General features: G+C 39.4%; 2 protein-coding genes across 4 annotated transcripts; one reads left to right on the top strand and one right to left on the bottom strand.

Annotated features, from left to right (window-relative positions):
• Positions 1 to 4,422: 4,422 nt before the first annotated feature.
• LOC104456154 (serine/threonine-protein kinase rio2) lies at positions 4,423 to 13,485 on the top strand. 3 transcript variants are annotated; one of them, XM_010070891.3, is made up of 15 exons: positions 4,423 to 5,079; positions 5,188 to 5,246; positions 6,122 to 6,214; positions 6,329 to 6,375; positions 6,447 to 6,517; positions 6,599 to 6,712; positions 6,868 to 7,043; positions 7,135 to 7,223; positions 8,996 to 9,113; positions 9,354 to 9,427; positions 9,521 to 9,568; positions 10,470 to 10,638; positions 11,739 to 11,849; positions 12,225 to 12,326; positions 13,041 to 13,485. In XM_010070891.3, exons 3-15 carry the CDS (start codon positions 6,131 to 6,133, stop codon positions 13,221 to 13,223), a joined length of 1,386 nt encoding a protein of 461 aa, XP_010069193.2. In that variant the 5' UTR covers positions 4,423 to 5,079; positions 5,188 to 5,246; positions 6,122 to 6,130; the 3' UTR covers positions 13,224 to 13,485. The 3 variants fall into 3 exon arrangements, with proteins under 3 accessions (XP_010069193.2, XP_039156593.1, XP_010069194.2); XM_039300659.1 differs by lacking the exon at positions 5,188 to 5,246 and having other exon boundaries at positions 6,125 to 6,214; XM_010070892.3 differs by lacking the exon at positions 5,188 to 5,246.
• A 922-nt stretch (positions 13,486 to 14,407) lies between these two features.
• Positions 14,408 to 18,743, bottom strand: LOC104456152 (MLO-like protein 1). The gene is made up of 14 exons (XM_010070889.3): positions 18,421 to 18,743; positions 18,233 to 18,290; positions 17,912 to 18,135; positions 17,332 to 17,448; positions 17,160 to 17,220; positions 16,862 to 16,956; positions 16,400 to 16,474; positions 16,204 to 16,292; positions 16,026 to 16,075; positions 15,625 to 15,665; positions 15,305 to 15,514; positions 15,150 to 15,217; positions 15,003 to 15,063; positions 14,408 to 14,896 (listed from the first exon to the last, which is right to left on the bottom strand). The coding sequence occupies exons 1-14, from the start codon at positions 18,547 to 18,549 to the stop codon at positions 14,669 to 14,671; spliced, it is 1,506 nt and encodes a 501-aa protein (XP_010069191.2). The 5' UTR covers positions 18,550 to 18,743; the 3' UTR covers positions 14,408 to 14,668.
• Between the last annotated feature and the right edge of the window lie 1,086 nt (positions 18,744 to 19,829).

Here is a 19,829-nt window from a genome sequence, read left to right as displayed (position 1 = left end):
ATAATACTTTGTGAAAGATATTTCATTGAGGGATCCAAAAACAACAAAACATCTTTTTGGCATGCTTGGTGGGACCTGGTGTTAGTCGAAGAAAGTGCTATGCCTCACACAAGAAGTCACGACCTTATAGACGGAGCCATGGAAGAACCTTTGCCAGGAATGGATGATATCTCGCATGCAAAGTCATCATTTGCACAACCTGCCTTGAATTAGGTTTAAGGGGAAAATGCAGATATCCCAAGGCAACAGGTGGAAGAACCAAGGAGAGCAGCGGAGATTACCCCTATCATGCTCTCATCGATGAGGCGAACCATCGAAGAAACTTAGAATGACTTTGCTGATTACATGGTCAAGAGGATGACTAATGTGATAAGGCCATTAATGATCAATACATACCATGAGTGTGCACAAAGGCAACATGGGTTTTCAATGGGTGCAGCCCAGCCTCAGAATGGGAATGTCCCCATAACCATGAGGTATGCTTCTTTGTCAATACCTCATATAGTAAATTTCAATACTATATAGCAAAAAATACCACCCTTGGCACCTATAAGGATCCTCCAGATAGGATAAGTGATTTCAACAGCCCAAACTGGTGGATCTAATCCCCAATGAGCCTCTGATTCTAATGGCATAACTGGGTAGCAACCTTATCATGATATATCGTTTACTGTGAATAAAATTGCTCCAGTAGGCTATGAGTATCCCTAGTACTCAACCAAATATGCTGCCCATACTAACAATTGTTGACAATCATGGAACCGTATTAGCTTCGCCTTGGGGGTAGGAGTCAATACCTTTTGCTAGGGGTAGGATTAACCTTTTCAACCAACACTCTCGAATGCTAATCAACCCATACCCAATCAAGAATTTCTCATATATCTTAACCTGTAGCTAAATAATTCGTTAGCGAACCAAAATATGCCTTAGGCATACCAAGTCCCATAACAACAAGTGTATTAGGTTCAACAACAATCTCTGTACCAAGCATCACAATTGCTAGTGTACCAAGTTCCATAGCCACCCATGTATCAAGCCCCATAGCTTATGGCATATCAACTTCATCAGCAGAATGTGAACTTGATGTTGCACCCTAACTACGACGCACAGTACCCAGCAGGATTACCTATGGGACACAACTAGATGGTCATTGAACCTACCTTAAGAAATAAGGGTAGTGATCATGGTCACATGGGGAATGTCTATCAAAAGCCTTATCCACAGTTTCTTACTCATGGGGATTCAAGATGCCAAAATTCACGTTGTTTACTAGAAAATCTGACCAATTAACTTTTAAACACAGTACCCATTTCTTAGCCTTGTGTGCAGATGCAACTCATGGTGATCATCGGAAGCTTCATTTGTTTCCACTTTTGCTATCGAAGACAGCTTTGATGTGGTATACAACGTTACTGGCCAATTCGGTCTTCTTACAAGAGTAAATGGACGACTTTTCCATACACAATTTCAGTGAGCTATTATGGACTCATCAATTGCTGACTTGTCAACTATGAAACAAATGGTAATTGAGACAGTCAACCAGTTTATAGCAAGGTACAAAAGAGGCATGAACAAATGTTTGGTCCCCTTGCTAGAGAAAACATTCATGGATTTAGCCTTCAATGGTTTGAAGTTTGAAATAAGGGAAAGAATGGTAGATCAACCTTATTTAGACCTGTGTCTTGTCCACTATAGCAATCAAACATGAAAGCTTACTTTGAGAAAATGACAAAAGACATTCGAAGAGGAGACGTTAATTTCGTTGAGACAAGCGATTTTGATGAAGAACAAATAGATCCGACAGAAGTAGCTGTTGCCAAAATGCTCATCGAAAAGCCATATACATGCCAAGCGTTGAAACAGACCAAAGCAAAAGAGAAGTCAACCATCATGACTAAGGCCAAAGAATTAGTTTATTATTCCTTCGATAATAGTAGGGCTGAAGAAATCTTTGATCTATTATTGGCGGACGGTTAAATAAAATTAACAAAAGGCATAATATTTTAACCAAAGAAGAATTGGTAGGGAAGAAGTATTGCAAATGGCACCATTCATGAAGTCATAATACGTCTGATTGTGTGGTCCTCAAGAAAAATATCCATGCAAATGGCACCATTCATGAAGTCATAATACGTCTGATTGTGTGGTCCTCAAGAAAAATATCCAGGAGGCTATTCGACAAGAGAAGATAAAATTTGTTGATGATAAAGGGAACTCCTCCATGGAGGTGGACATAGACCCTTTTCCAGTAATGACTGGGATGGTTTCGATAGGATCTCGAGGTAGGAGGTACAAACCACCGCAGATTTGTACCCATTGTAAACAAATGATTGAAGAAGCTCATCCCCCAGGCCAAAGAGGATATGGGTATCCCTCGAGAGGTCACGCTGTTGGCGAATATTGAAATCTAGGGACTTCTAGATCGTATCAAGAATCGCCTCGCCATAATGAATTGGTTCATGTAAAAGATCACTTCCCTCACCGAAGGTCTCATAAATCATTTAAACAAAGGTATGACGAGGGAGACTCTACCATCAACACGCTAGGTGAGCCCAGTGGGAAGTTTAAGTATTATGTGAGTTACACACCTCCACTTGCATATCCTCATAAAGTCAGCCCTTCTAGTTGGGGAGATGAACCCTATAATAATACTGGAGATCAAGACCATGTAACACGAATACATTGTCGAAGGACCTTAGAGGTGCCCTGTGACCCATCGGAGAATGAATAGTACGAAGCTGAGGAGGCCCATAATGATACCATGCCGTGAATCCAAAAGAGAAGGCCCAGAGGAAGAGAAGAATGTGCCAATTATAGTAGTAAGTCAATCAAATTCATATCACTCAGGTTAAATCGGCGTTGATTGCAACCAACAAGATTAAGAACTTAGTCTAGAAAAGGAAGCCGGATACGGATGGAGTGACATTAGAGTCAGGAAGAGATAGGTAGGGTAGCCACACAAGTTAAAAACAATGACAAAGAACACGGACCTAGGCGATTGTCTAGGTTAGTTTCTCCATTAAGTTCATATATGATCCATGTTAGAGTGCCCAATGAGTTTCAAATGGATCAAACTGTCCCTAGCATTATTGAGGAAAATCTAGCCGATGAAAGGGAGGGAGCACAATTTTCATTCCATAGCAAAGAGGTAATGGAATTTGAGAAGCCTCTTTGAGAGCCTTACTAATCACTTGAGGGCCTTGAATATTAATGCTAAAGTAAATGGTCGTCTAGTTGCCAAAGTATTAGTTGATGGAGGATCAACTTTGAACCTTATCCCATATAGGTTCTTTAGGAAACTAGGCAAGAAAGATGAAGAAATAATCCCATTGAACATCCCGCTCTCAAATTGAATTGGAGAAGTTACGAAAGTCAAAGGAATATATGTAGCCAGCCTAATTGTAAGATCGAAGACTTAAAGAGCTTCTTTTTGTGTTGTAGACGCTGACGGATCATATAACTTGTTATTGGGAAAAGATTGGATCCATGGAAATCAATGCGCACCATCAATATTATATCAAATGTTGGCCTTTTGGAATGGGGATAAAGTAGAATATGTTAAGGTTAATACTAGATCAAATGCTCCATGGGCTCAAGCAATAGGCATAATAAAGGTTTGCCAAGGAGTAACAAATGACACCACGTGCGTTTATAGGCCCCTGGAAATTGATCCTAGTAGTATTGCATTCTACCGTTTCAACAAAGAAAGTATTAAATGGGTCCCCAAGATGGAACTGGTAGGACGTTTGGACAAGGTTGTTTATGAAAAACCTTATATTATTGGAAGACCTCATTAAGAGTATGCGGCCTATCGGGCTGAACATGCCGAACGGCGATAGACACTATTGACAACATTTTTGACTTCGATGAGTCACCGATTAAAGAGGATGATAAATGTTGACACTTAAATTTTTGCATAAAAATGGGTTAATTTTTACCTAAAAAAAATTAAGATTGCATAATATATTGTTTAGGAACATTAATTTTATTTTATCCTATTTTATTCCATTTTTTTGCATTGGACTGATGGCGAGCATTGATGCAACATGAGATTTTGCACATATTCAGGTGATATATACCGGGGGATATATTTTTGGGCAGAAAGGAAATTTTGGATGGAATATTTTAAAAACACAAAAGAGAATATCATGCAGGGTGTAACGATATATTTAAGGGATTATGTATGGCTAAATTTGAAAATAAAATATGCCACATAGGTCTAAATTTTGTCTCTATAAAAGGTGATGTTCACCGACCAAAAAAGAAAAAAGGTGATGTTCATGTACGGACACGGGGTGGAAGGCTAAAAAAAAAAAAGAAATTAGAGAAAAAACGTGAAGGGGCTTTTCCTTCGGTTTTTTCAAAAAAAATTCAAAAAAAAAGAAAAATCTTTTGGAAAGGGGAAAGGACCAAAGGTCGAGTGTCGTGCGGCACAACAGTAGAGAGAGGGAGAGGTCACGTGAGAAACCCTAGCGGTACTTTTCATCTTCTTCGCGGGGCTGCCCCTGCCCACGCCGGCGCCGCGTCCGCACCGGCCACCGTGCCGGCACCGCCTCCGCCAGCCGCAACCGAGCCCCCGCTACTACGATTCCGCCACCGCTGCTTCGCCGTTATCCCCGTGAAGCTTGCCGCGACGACCCGACGCCGGCAGATCTGAGCTGAGCTCGCCTCCGCTCGCGACCCAGTGCCGTCGCTGAACTCCCGCGACGCCCGACGCCGCCGCTTCCCTCCTGCCGTCGCTCGTCCGGCAGCCAGCCCCCAAGCGCGTCGTCAGCCACCGCCGCTACCTACCTGACCCCGTGCCGTCGCCGCAGCTCCCGCGACGCCCGACCCGCGCTGCCCTTCCTCCGACCAGCGACCCGACGCCCGCTGCAGCCCGAGCAACGCATCCCCTGCCCTAGCCCGAATCGAGCTGCTCCACCCTCCGCTCGGCGACCTGCTCCTCAGCCGCCGGGCTGCCAACGCCGCCGGTCTACCCTCGCTGCTAGCCCGCTCGCCGCCGGTGTGCCTGCTGTGCCCTCGCCGGAGCTCCGAACCGGCCGCCAAGCTTAAAAAAGAAAAGAAAAGAAATCAAATTAGGTATATTTGCTTTGTTTTATTAGGCAAGTTTATCTTATCTTATTTTTATTTTATTTCTTGTTTTCTTATTTGAAATATTTCTCGATTGTATAATTGAAAATTCCGAAGCGGCGGAACCTGAATCCTCCCCGATCGCCGCCACCACCCTCTCCCTTCGCCCGTCGCCTGTCAGTCTCTGTTCCCCTCTCTCTCTCTCTCGCTTTCTCTCTTTTTAGAGATTTTTGTTAGAAGCTAGGGGAGCTTGGGCTGCTGAAACTTTGCTTCGTTCGTGGACTTTTGGGATCGTTTGGTTTGGCGGTGCGTGTGCGTGTTGTGTTGTGGACTGTGCAGGAAGGAGGGGGCGATTCCCGATTCTGCCCGTTTGTTTCCACTAAATCAATTTATCGCTTCTCGTCATTATGTTCCTGTGTCGGCATATGTTTCCTTCAGCCTCAATGACCGGTGGCTATCTTAATTGCCTTTCCGTCTACGATTATCCCGTGTTGATGAACATCCACCTGAAATTCATTGGCATAAAACAGAACAATTCCTCCTCCATGCTCTACTTCCCTTTGTCCGCTTCGCATGCGTAAAACTCCCCCCCAACATAGATTTTCGTAATGTAATGCTCTTCTGATGATCGAGCAATCATTAGCTAGCGAATGATTAGATTGATATAAGGTGTTAAGGAGTAGTCCAATTGCAACTTTATGACAGGTGATGTTTTGATTGTAAACTGTATGCTGTTAAAGAACAGCCAAATTTCTCGAGGATATAACTTTCTCATGATCCGACTTCACGCATTTCTTATATGTTGGACCCAAAGGAGATTTCGCCCACCTTGGCTCCACGTTTTTAGTGGATTTCGTTAGGGAAAGACTGCATTAATGTGGTTCCACAGCATTCCTTCTTCCTTCCATCTTCTCCACCTCGTCACGGTTCTTGAAAAGATATTATCATTAAGATATAGTTTCGTTGCCCTTCGTAGTTCCTGTCCTGTACTCATTTCTCTAGCTACTTGATCGATATGTTGACCTGATTGTTTTCCCTTTTTCATCTGTAGAAGGCAGAGATGAAGTTGGACGTGAATGTCTTGAGATACCTATCCAAAGATGACTTTAGAGTTCTCACTGCTGTTGAAATGGGAATGAGAAACGTTAGTATTGAGAATGATGGACCTCACTTTTTTGGGTTTATGCTTCTATACCTGTTCATTATAGGATGGACATTCCATTGCATGTCACTGATCTATACATTGTCTGTTTTTCAGCATGAAATCGTCCCTTCCGAGCTTGTGGACCGCATTGCTTCTCTCAAGTATGCTCTCCAAACTCTTTTATAATTGTTTTTCTATATCGTGGCATTTCAATTTCCAACGTCTTTCTTAGGCATGGCGGTACATACAAAGTTTTGAAGAACTTGCTTAAGCACAAATTGGTACACCATGACTCTTCCAAATGTAAGTAGCCATATGAGAACTTTCGAGACTCTGTCCCTTGGATTCCCATTGTTTCTAATTTTTCTTCTTTGCTGGACATAGATGATGGGTTTCGTCTCACCTACCTTGGTTATGATTTTCTTGCGATCAAGACCATGGTTAATCGTGGAGTTTTTACTGCCGTCGGTCGTCAAATTGGGGTCGGAAAGGAGTCTGGTAACATCATTTTCAAAGTTTTTGCCTTCCTGTTAATTCCTGTCGGATTCTGCTTTATGGAAATTTAATCCCTAGGACCTGTACTACTTTAGGTTATAAATGATGAAAATGAGATCCTAATAATTTGCAGTGATGGTTTATGTTGTTGTTGCAAGATATCTTTGAGGTTGCCAAGGAGGATGGTTCCATCCTTGCTATTAAGCTACACAGACTTGGTAGAACTTCTTTTAGGGCAGTTAAATCCAAGCGTGATTACTTGAGGCATCGAAGAAGTTTTAATTGGCTCTATTTGTCAAGACTTGCTGCACTTAAAGAATTCTCTTTTATGAAGGTATATCCTCGCTTTTCTCAGCATTCATTAGCCCTTCCTTTTGATATTGATGATTAGCACCAAACTGCGACGGAGTTGCTTCACTTTGTAGGCCTTGGAAGAGCATGGTTTTCCAGTCCCTAATGCTGTGGAGTGTAATAGGCATTGTGTGGTTATGTCACTCATCCATGGATATCCCCTGTAAGAACCCCTATCGTCTTCGTTCTTTTTATTCATTGTACTTGGTAGGGGACCACTTATGAATATCGTTACTCTTTCATACATGATTCTTCTTTGGATGTTATTTAGACATAATTAAGTCAGGTTCACATGTACTGTTTTTCAGTATAATTTTTAGAGACAATTAACCTCCAGAAATTATACTTTACAGCTTTAAGGGAGCCATTTACTCTGTGCAAAGTTGGTAAATGAAAAAGTTAAAGTTACTCTTTAAATATGTTTTGACTTGTCAACTGCAAAGAGACATAATGACCTATTTTGTCATATACAAACAATATGGGTGAGACCATAAAGTGGGAAAGGAACGAGAAGGCAACTAGCTTAGGCAATTGCAGGAACCAAACAATGCTGACTTATGGTCAGATCATGCAGCCTTCATTTGTTTTAAAGTGGAGGATGCTGTGAATGTGACTATCATCAAGTCACATCATAGTATGATCTGCACTTCTGTTGATCCGACTGTTAATATATCTACTTGGAATTACATTTAAATGTTGACGCTTCTTCCTTCAAAGTTGGACCAGGAAACATTCAGATAACAATGGAAGGGTGCTATCTTTTTATTATTTTTAATTTTTAAAGCATTTTTAATGTTATAGGAGAAACAATTGCACCGACAGTTTTCACCCTTGTTTTCTTGCTACATATCTACTTGCATTTGGACCTCTTGAGATTTCATCATGCAAGTTTTGATTTTTCACCTTTTTTGGACAAAACTTTTATTTTTGAAACAGTTAGGAGGCATTGCACCTGCTTCCAAGATTTATGTAAGTTTGATATCATCAGGATCTGTAGAACTTAAAATATTAAAATTTGGCCATGCTTCTAGGGAGACGATCTAAGATTTTTAAAATTTAAAAGCAATTTCATTTGCGCAGAGAGTGCTATTGTGCTCCCTCATTAGCATGTCCAGGCCCCTTTTCTTGTATATAACAAAAAATCTCGACCATTTCCCTTGGGTGAAGAACAGAGGACTCTCCTACCCAATCTCTTTTTGAAACTCAAGATTGTTTGGGTAGTCAACCATGAAACTTTTTATCTGTGAGAAAATTCTGGAAGAATGAAGAGAGGCTACCTCATTATTTAATTCTGCCTCTTTAGGACACATGTAAAACCTACATGTCAGCACTTCCTTCTAGAGATTGCACATTGGCAGATGAGAAGTTATTTTGTGATGAGCTTCTAAGAAACTTTTGTTTCCTAATATTCTTCTCCAGAATCCTGAACATGTTGTGATGATTGTGAGGCTCCTCACTTGCATGAATGAATCTGTGGCTATCTGAAATAATATTAGGTAGCAAGTCCTAGGGCCAAGCTATTCCATTTGGAATCCCAGCAATTTATAATTTAAGCAGCTAGAACTGATGGAGCAGGAATTGAATGCCACCCTGTTACAGAAGCAAAAGGAGAATATAGTTCTATTTTGTATAATGTGGAATAGATTGGGGAATGTTTTTATGGCCACAGCTGCTAGAGTCAAGCTCTAGGGATTGGAGAATCTGAGTCAAGCTCTGTGAACAAGTATAATTTATGTAGACACCCTTTTTTAACTGGAGAATAGAAGCCGATGGCTTCTCTGATTTCCTCTATTTCTGTAACTTGACATTTTTCTCGTGAATTATCTGAGAAATAAAGAAAATCACCTTCCCCCTCCAATCCCCAAACCCACCTCTTTGATACGCAACTTCTGGCTAGGTTGCTGTTTTCAATGATGAGATATCTATCTTCTGCAGTGTGCAGGTACGCGAATTGCAAAGCCCAGAGGTGGTTTTCGAGAGGATTTTAGGTCTCATTGTTCGCCTGGCAGAACACGGCCTCATTCACTGTGATTTCAATGAATTCAATATCATGGTAACTCCCATTTACTTTTTTATCATTGCTAGAGTTGCTAGGGGGGATACACAACCACACAAAAGGATGACATGACACACACTCGCACATGCTGATACAAGGAAATGTAATAGGGATGTTCGCTATTATAGATCTTGTTGTATTTCTTTGATCTCATGCTTATGATTTATTAGAACCTGAGATAACCGTAGTGCAATTTTCTCAACAATTTTACATTATTTTCTACCATATTATTATCAGATTGATGATGAGGAGAAAATTACCATGATTGATTTTCCTCAAATGGTTTCGGTGTCACATCGCAATGCACAGATGTAAGTGATATCGCAAGCTTCAACTGTTCAGTACAAATTTATACATTAGTCACTCTTCTTTTCAGTGCTAAATTTCTACTTTCTGTTTTTCAGGTACTTCGATCGCGATGTTGATTGCATACTTAAGTTCTTCAGCAAGAGGTTGGTGCATTCTAAAACAGCATCAAATTGTAAAAGTGGTCTTATTTTTTGATCTTTTAGATGATGCAAAGATATAAAATGATGATCTACTTATGGGTCATCCTTTGGTACTTATTTCAATCTTGAGTGATGAATGGATTAGCATTCTTTGTCTTGTTTGCCATCACTCCCTTTTTTTCTAGGATGGTGATGAAAATATGATGACTATGTAGTGTAATACACACTGAGGAAATTAGTTTTGAGAAACCTAAGAACTCTGCAACTTTCAAGTGCTTTGATGAAAAAAGTAAGTAGTTTTTGTCAGACGTCTTTTATTGGGAAAGAAAGTTGAATTCTTGTCTTCAAAGGCTCTGACATTCTGTCTCTTCCCCCATTGTGGAGAAAATCAAATGTTTGATTGGAGTAAAGTAAATATTTTGCCATAATAGTAGGCAAGTTATCTGCAAAAGTTTCCAACGCAATAAGCATTATTTGTGAGTCCACTTCTTTTCCTATTGATGGAAATGTTATCCCCATATTTATTGCTCTTTCCTCTTAATGGGAATGGTTTTTAGATTAGTTATTTTCTCTGTTTTTTTTTTTTTTTTTTTTGCTGTTTGGCCACAATTCTTCTGGACTAAAGAGTTCATAATAAAACAGGTTGTCTGATTTGAAAGTTGTTCATCTGAATGAGACATAGGTTTGGTCTTGTGAAAATTGTCTCATCTGTGAGTAAAATATGTTACAATTTCCTTGTTGGTAGAATTATATTATTTTGATAATTTGATGTCTGTGCTTTCAAACTTTTATGGCCCCTGTAGACGCTTTTGTTTTTATGGGTGAGATGGTGCATTATATAACGCATTTTCAGTTGTTGAACACAATCATGGATCCATTTTTCCTTGTGACAATCTACCACCAGGTTTAATCTCTCTCTTGAAGAGCAGATTGATAATACTGATAATTCAGAGGAAGATTCAGAAGGAAGCAGTAGACCTTGTTTTTCTTCAATAAGCAAATCTGTTGGTTTTCTGGACAGAGAACTTGCTGCTAGTGGGTTTACTAGAAAAGAGCAAGATGATATGGACAAGGTATAGTGATTCACCTTTTATGACGATGATTTGCAAATCGTTAACATTGCGTTATCCAACTATTTGGTGTTAGACCTAGTGGCTGTCCATAATTGATTGTTCTGGTTCATGCTTGGACCACTTAGGAGTGTGCCTATTTAGTCTTCCAATTCTTGGGATTTGTAACTGGATATCATAGGTCTAGTTCCCAGTTTTTGGGAATTCTACCTGCACCATGTTTCTGACCTGATGCTGAAACTTTCTAAGATTGTTGATTGATTTTGTTTAGATTTGCAAATGCTTGGCCTATCAATCTAACGCAACACCAACGAGCCTGACACACTAATTATAGATATGCTAATCTGGTTGTCTTTTCTATTTTCAAGTCCCAATGTAGGACAGTGTCTAGTTGGTAAAAGTCTTTTGAAAAATATTCTATCCTCTATAACTCTTTCGTCTTATTCCTTCCACGGATTTTACTCTTTGTAGTTCTTGGCTTCTATCAGCTTCTTTTCTCATGATCATCTTCACGCTCTTACATCTGAAAGCCAAAATAATATCTTGCCAATTGCCTGCATTCTGGTTCCTGGCTTTGCACGTTTGGTCCTTGATTGGAAGTGGAAGTGGAAGTACTATGGCTAGTATTTCAATTTTTGTTTTCTGTTTGCTTGGCAACATGTGAATGAAAATGAAAATTCTCTTACGGGATGAAAAATGGGAGTATATGCTTGTATTCCATCAAAGCTGTAAAATACAATTTTTCTTTTTCCTTCCAAAGATCTGTGCTTTTGTTAGAATGAATAAATACTGGATACACCAAAATGTCATTTTCAGCTTTGAACTCTTTTTTTCATTCATAACATGCTTTCCATTGTCTTTGTTGTAAAATAATTTCCAGTGTGTTTCCAAACGTGTTTTTGAAGCTGCCGCATTCTGAAATGAAAATGAAAACAGCATATACAATTTTTCTGGAACCAATTACATCTTGGCCTGGAGAATTTTGTGCAACTAGTTGACACATTAATTGAAAGTTCATCTCTAGTGTCATTGGTTTAGTATTGTAAGTGTGCATTGTCCATGATGTGACGTTAACCTTCTCTTATTGGATTCCTTTGATATAGTTCGTCAAAGAAGAGAAGGACCAGGACCAATGTTCTGAGGATGAAGAAGATAGTGCTGGAATGGATGAAACAATTGTGAGAGATGTCGTCTCTTTGCATCTGCTGGATCAGGTACTAGTATCAGAGAATTAGCTGTGATAGGCCCGAAAATCAACATTGCTGAAACTTTGTGAAACCTATAACATCAGGGCATGAGATTTCCTCTTTTTACTGGAAGCTATGTTGTTTGCTGTGCTTTATTTTCAAAAACTGAGCAGATCTTTTAAGACTATTGGAGCACTTGAGTGACTTTTCACCGGATAAGATGAAGTCATGATTTATATATTCGTTTATGAGAATTTCCCGGTTTGTTTCCTGGACGGTTAACTGGAGGAAGCAGTATTAATTTTCCGGCAGTCAGCTGAGATCCACCTTAAAATCTATTTTAAAGTCTAATGTGTTGACTCACTCAGTATTATCTCCTAATCTTGCTATTTGTATGACCAGCCAGGGCACACTGTAGAAGGTAATGAGGAGGAAATCAAAGAAAACAGACAGAGCTGTGAGGGACAACTCAGCGAACCTTGTTGTGAGGCACACTTCAATGAGGTAAATATATATGGTGAAATTTTCTAGGCATTAGGTCTGGTTTTCACCCACTAGCTATGTAGTCTTGGATAGTGCATGGTAGCACTTTTGATTATTGACATAAGCATGAAGGTTGAGTAATATGAATCACATTGAAGACATTCTTGCTTGCAGATATCTTAAAGTTCGATCTACCTTTGTTGTGTTCTATGATGCTCAGGCCCATTTTGATAGTTTTGGGCTTGGGTTCCTTGTTTGAGAACCTCTGACTATACTCAAGTGTATAGTCTCTGTACATGTGACAAATTTCATAGACAACGATGATGAATAAGCTTTGAAAGATGCCAGCTCTCTGCAAAATGAACTTATCTCTGTATGTTCTCCTTTAAAATCCCATTTAATGGTGTCTGATCGAATGGCTAATTCAAGTAAGTTTCTGGCGTGAGGCCTTTGAATTTAGCAGCTCAGAATTTGGTCTTGCAATTATTTTGTTTGAACTTACAAAAAAGAACTATTCAGAAATTTGCTTCTCGAAATTTATGCTGATAAATAAATGCGATTTTAGCTTGAGTAATTGGGTTGCTGTCAATTGTTTTTTTGGGGGAGATGATGGACTAGTATAGTGTTTGGTAATTGTTGTTTTGGTGCTTTTTTATGTGTTTGTCAGTGAGTCATCTCTAGTTTATCAAAAATGAAAAGTGAGTAATGAGAGAGTTTCTTTTCCACCTGGTGCAGGATGAAAGTGAAGAGAATGTGAATGATACTGAGTTGGTAAAGAGCCTGAACAAGCAGAGACGGCGAGCAATTGCTGCTGTTCATAGAGGAGGGAAGACTATTGCTTCTAGAAATTCTTACAAGGACAAAGGTGGTAGGTCATCTCACAATTCCAAAATTCAAAAGCAATTAGGCTCCTGGTAGTGCACGTGGAAGAATTCAGCAGCATGTATGGGCTGGAGGAAGGTGTGAGTTTAAGACTTTGTATTATAGCATATTTCGCTAGGAAAGATAAAGGAGAATTTTGTGTATTGGAAGTATAGATAGGTGGCTATTTTGCCGCAGAATATGTGTAACAGTCATTTACCTTCATGATATTTATGTTTGAGCTGTTGTCTCAAACCGCTTTCTTGATTAATCATGAAAGGTTTAAATTAATGGGTAATGATTGTTGAATTATGCAATACTTTTTGTTATTGAAACCATTTTTATAGTTAACGTTTGCAAAATGACTTGGTTTTGCAGCAAAAATAGCTTGAGCGGGAATAATTGGAAGCATTAAATCAAGATTTATTGATCTTGTATCTCCTTTTGTATTTGTAATCAATTATGCCGAGAAGGTATATATAAGGCAATTGCCCTGAGTTTACTGTCTTGGTACATAAAATATCCTACTCTATGATCTGCAACAATGTGCACCAAGAAACTTTCACTTTTAACTATTGGCTTATTGCCTAGAAATTATATTTTGAGTATTAAAAGTCCAAATGTGCCGAACAATTTGGTGGTCAGAATAAAATGCAAGCTAGGATATTTGTTTTATGTTTGTTGTTCGTTCAAGATTTAAGAGGAATATAGTATGGATAAAACTATTAGGGAGGTGAGATAAAGGTAAATAATATTTTTAATATTTATAATATAATAGTTATTTTCTCGAAAAATAAATTTCTTATTATGAAATTAAAATAATATTGGAAGATAAATAATAGTTTAATTCTGATAAAAAAATTCAAAGTAACAAAAACTAACAAACAATTTCATTTTTTTATTTAATCCTCTTTTTATTTATATATTCAAATTTATTCCAATCTTATAATATTAATCGATATATAAATATATCTTTAATATTTATATTACATATTTTAGGTACTTTAGTGTTTTAGATATATTACTATAGTTTACTATATAATAAAATTTTATTGGAGAATGATGGAAGGGGAAAAAGAATTGAAAAAATAGGAAAAAAAATTGGCAAATTAAAACGAAGTAAATAAAGTGTCATGAGAGATTTTTATCATATTCATTGTGCAATTTTTAGATTCATTTTGTAATATAATAGGATATGAATATACGCAACTTTACCACTGCGACGAACAATTAATAGGATATAGTAAAATTTCTGAATTTTATATCCTCCAATCTCATCTTAACTAGAAATCTAAACGACCACACATAACTTTGTAGAATGAGAAATGACCGTCTTGGAGAAAATGGAGCCCGATGGAAGGGTCATCTTTGTTGACTGTTGTTTGGTGTCTGGTTATGAAATATAATCAACATCGGGGTAGAGAAAGCAGGCCAAGTTTCCGATTTAAGGGGTCTAAAGATGATGAAACATGGAAATTGGAAGGGAATGTTTCAGATGGTTGCTACATCTCTTTTGGTCCCTGGATGGAAGGATCATATTGGATCTCAGCTTCTTTCGTTGGCCCGCCATGGGATTGTGAAGTCTCTTTGGGGTCCATAGGGAGGGTGGTCGATCCTGTGCCAGTCGCCGTCATTCTTGCATTCTTCTTCATTTTTGCATGCTGGGTCCAGATGCTGAGCCCCTCCTGTATGTGTTCCTCAAATATAGCCTTCTTGAATGAGCTTCCCATCTTTAACAACCAAGCGCAAACACGCAAGTAAGTATGCCATCAGTTTTAATATCATGTTGCAGTAAATCGTCATGAACCGTGAGAACGATGTGCCTAGATTGGTCACCTGGGTAACTATCGCATAGAGTGGCAAGGTGCTGTAGCTGCACATGAATTGAACCAACACCCTGACAACATTGCACATAGCCATTCAGATACATGTGATACTGGTAAGGAGAAATCCACATATGAGGAGGAGGAAGAGGGCTTTTACCCTATCACGAGTCTTGGGATTATGAAACCGACTTGTCCCATTATGCACGAGTCAAAACCATATTGAACCTGCCAGGTTTTTTCCCCATGGAAGCTATAGTAAGTAATCGTAAGCACTTATTTTCTTTTGGCAATTCAGCTATTTTTATCCCTTACCCAAATGAAGAAGAAGAAAGCGAGCTCAAAAGCATTTTGGAAGAGAAGGATATGAATGAGCAGCAGGACAATGCGAGGACTATGGAACCAGAAATGATCATCAGAAGGTTGAACCACCAAGTCCCCTTCCACGGCTGCATGCTTCTCCGCGACCTCATGCGCTAATTGATTTATCACGTGCTCCAGCTTTGTTCCGACAGCAAGTAAGAGCTAGAAAAGAAAATAGAATAACCAATAATCTGAATCCCACTATGACTCATTTCTCAAGAGATGTACAATGTGGCTTAAGCAACCCAATGTCGGGACACGGTTCTACTCACCAAAAAGGGAATGAAAGATATCCAGAAGTATGCCTGCCAACCTGCATAATTGATTGCAACCCCTCATCAGTTACAGTTAAATCCCCCTTTTATAGGATTGGCCTTTAAGCGTTACTTTAGGGGTTTTGATGGGAATTATATTGCGGGTAACTTGATATTAACTGCTCTTGACTCTCGCATGCTCAGAAGCATCAAGAAAGCTGTTATGATGTCCATGACATTGCAAGATTCCTAGGTGTTTCTCCGGAAAGGACCATTGAACTCCGTGCGAATTCCTTCTCAATATGAGGACTAGAATCACCATGCCAAACCATGTCTAAATCGTGTTCAGCCATGTTTTGCTGGGGTAAAAACTACAGTAATGAAAAGTAAACCTTGTTGCGTTTAATGTGGTTTCTCACCATGGACATTCAGCAATAAGAAGATGACCACAAATATCCAAAGGTACCAACTGCAATTATAGAAGGAGATGTCAACAGTAGTGGTGCTCCAACGGTTAGCGGAACCAACAGAAAGGTAAAACCAAATGTTTTTGAGGAAATAGAAACAGATAAAAGTAAATAAAGACTAACACCTTACCTTATTCCAACAACTTTCTTAAAATCAGCTTCAAGAGTGCGGATCATATATTTATGAAAGTTAAATTTTGGATTTCCCCTGCAGTGAGTCTAAAACGATGGTTCCAAATCAACATAAAAGTATGGAAAACAAATAACCTAGAATTAACTAAAGACACATGAAGTCAAAACGGATAAGTCAAGACCGATCTACTTACCGTTATAAAACCGAGGCGCATTGTCGTATAATCATCCTTGGTCACAGAAGCGTAAAATTGCTTGACGAATGATTGCTGGGAGAGTATATGATGAAAGTCACCGATAAGTTGGGGTTTACTTATGTATGACCTAGGAATTCTTAATTGTCAATTAACTTAATAATGTTGATAAGAAGAAATGTTAGAATATCACCATGTCGGATTTCCAATGTCCCAAATCGAAGTCAGTACTTAAATTATCGTATTTTTTAATTCAAAATTAGCACTTAAATATCTGATGAAAAGTTTTGGCACAAAGTTATGACACTTCTAGTGTCCTTTTCCCCTTCAAAATGTCAAAATACATTTGGTTATTTGTGTTTTTTCTGAGGAAACTATACAGCTCAAGTTGCTATTACTTGTATCAGATGCTAACTCATCCATAAATGAGCAACTACTAGCCTCTAAGGATTCATGACTTACCAACCAGCCAAGAAAGGTTAAGATTTTACCGATGCCCAAAAAACGACCCTTGATAAAAGCATGATCTTGGACACTTGTGAACTTTGTTTGTAGAACTGCATTCATAAAACAGCAGTGAGAAAAAAAATTAGGCAAAGGAAATGACGGGTAGAAGATGAAATAAGTGACACATTCCATAGCCTAGTACCGACCATGATGGCAGTGGCAAAGAAATACTAAGCTAGAATTGCTTGACCTGTAAGTGTAAGAAGAAAAAAACTGTAACACTGTCAAGGGAACTCAGTCAGGAAAACAGTACCCTCTTTCGAATCATATTCTTTCTTTTGCAAGGCATCCTCCCAGGGCTTCCACTGACGTATCTACAGAAATCACAAGGAAAGGTGAAGAAAGGCATAGTTGCAGGAGGCATAACCATATCGGGACAAGGTTTCCCAAAGATTGATAAGAGAAATGATAAATGGGCATTACACCTTTGCGCCGGCAAACAGAATTGTGAGTGCAGACATAGTCACGTGCACGATTGCTAGCACAAAGATAAAGATATGTAGATGGTGGAGTGCTGTGGCAGATAACAATGCGACCTTCCCCTGCAATGTCAATTAAAGGCACAACAGTTAGAATTCCTCCACTGAGTTCTGGCATGGTAATGTTACAGGGAAAAATTGTATAGGTAAAATCTCGTCAGTGATGCTCAACGCTATTACTGTTGCTTGTTTGAGATAATGCAATTAAGGCAGTACTTCGATAGTTATCATAAATTTGGAACTTCAAACGTTTTAGAATACTTGCGGAGTGCAGAGAAGAGCCAGGAAGTTGTGTGGTTTTTTCCAGACATTGGTGTCAGGTTCAGGTACAACTAGTGGCTTGAGCCTGATCATAATTTGGAATCACGGATGTCAAAGGTCCTCATCCTGAACATGGGTTCAGGAGTGAAGCCAAGCTGAACACCAGATATAATGAGGGTCATTCTACTATGGTACTGTCTGATGGGAAGAGACTGGACACGATAGAGAAGAAGCAACAAAATTGATATCAGCAGGAAGAGGAGACCTGTTGAGCACAGTGATCAGTGGCGGCAGATGCTTCGGCGAGAAGTCGGCGTGCATTCCCAGAAGTGAAGGAAGAGAAGGAGGTCTGGAAGTGGGTAGTACTAGTATCATCTTCTTTCTTGCAGGGAAGCCACTTGCTGGACGAGTGCTGGGATATGCAAATCGTGTTTATCCTACTTTGGAACACCGTGAGGAGCAGTGATATAAACCCCAGCAGCATCAACTCTGCACCATCACAAACACAACCATCCCCAGTTTATACCCAAACTAGCTAGCTGGTGGACCTTCCCCATAAACATACAGTGAGGAGGGTCGAAGAAACCTTCTTTGATCTTTAGCAAGGCTTCAAAAAGAGGCTTCTGTTTCTTTTTCTTCAGATACTGTGTGCCAGAGCAATACGAGTCATCGAAAATCAAATCAAAGGTGGTGATCAGCAAAGCAACCACTTGTAACTGGAAATAGAAGAAAAAGAATACAAACATAAGTAAGGGATGATGATTGAGTGCATGCCTTGCCGGTGTAGTGAAGAAGGCGCTCAACAGTAAGGGAAATAGCAACTATCACACTGCACACCAACGCCACCACCCACGTCGGCGTGTACTCCAAATTCGTCTCCTCTCCGCCGCTGCCACCCGCCATCTTTGTCTCTGTCCCCTGCTCTGATATCTCTCTCTGCGTCTATCTATTCATTCATGTCCGCCGTTCACACCACCGGAGTCCCGAGAAAGAAAAGAGAAGTGGTGGTGGAGCAGAGGTGAGTTGCTTCGATCAATTATCGGATCATACTTTGAAATTGGAGTGGCGGAGCTGGTGCGTAAACGACTTTGACCCGTCCTTAGTCTCATGACAGCCTTTTCGCATTTTAAGTCAAAGTCATGCTGATTAATATATTGTAGTTATAATATGCCAAAAGCTGCGTGGACAACGCACTACTAGTGCCATGTCTTTGTTTTTTCTTCGCATGTTTTGCTTATAGTTGGTTTGTTATGAGGAATATCTATTGGGGAGTGCAACCTTCTTCTTCGTTGAACTATCGCCAGAGTAATATTGGATATTAAATTGAGCAACCAGCTTGACGGGGTACACAACCAATATTTTTTGTCCTTTCAACGTGGCCGAATTAAGACTTTGGTAATCGTTGCCGGTCCATGCCATCTCATGCTGCACTCATGCATGAGAGAGATTCACATCCCCATTCCTTCAGTCTTCCAATTTGACGGCCCACGGATCATATCATGCCGTTGGTAATTATGGGTGGTACTAAAATTCTTTAGTTACTGTTTGGTCAATCACCCACATATAAATTTGACAAATATTATTTTTATATAATCCAGCATTTTGAGACATTTAAATCAATTAGTCGTGTTATTTTTAGGTACTTCCCATTTATGTTAGTCCACTTCATATGAACCATTAGATCATATGGGTCTCAAATTTTAACGACATATAGTTCTCACAAAAGAGAGTATCTAATAATTTTCTCAAGCAGTTCTATAGTTAATGTTGGATAGGAGACCTTGATGAACCACCCATAAGAGAAAATTGGTATAAAATAGGTGGAAGGGAGAGAAAACACAGATGAAGAAACAGTCTGCGACCCTACTATTGACAAGCTTGTCGTCGATCATTGTAATTCTTTATGTGGGGCTCGGTGCCTTCTTGACGTGTAATTGATTGATGGTGAACAAACAATTCATAACTCCTTCATTTGAAACACACGAGAATAAGTGACAACAGAAATAAATAACAAGAGCAAATAGGATGGGGGACCAAGATCCCAGTTTTGATTGCACATCTTCTTCCCAGTATGCACTGCAACCCAGTTGGCACATTCGTGAACCTCACTAAGGAATCGCATATATGGAACAAATTCTTCTCAGCGTTAATCTCTTGACAGGACATTTTTTATTCTCCCAGTT

The sequence above is a fragment of the Eucalyptus grandis genome, chromosome 8 (assembly GCF_016545825.1).
Source record: "Eucalyptus grandis isolate ANBG69807.140 chromosome 8, ASM1654582v1, whole genome shotgun sequence".
Taxonomy (NCBI): domain Eukaryota; kingdom Viridiplantae; phylum Streptophyta; class Magnoliopsida; order Myrtales; family Myrtaceae; genus Eucalyptus; species Eucalyptus grandis.
Note: the sequence above shows the minus strand (reverse complement) of the source record. Positions and strands in the feature narration are given on the sequence as shown.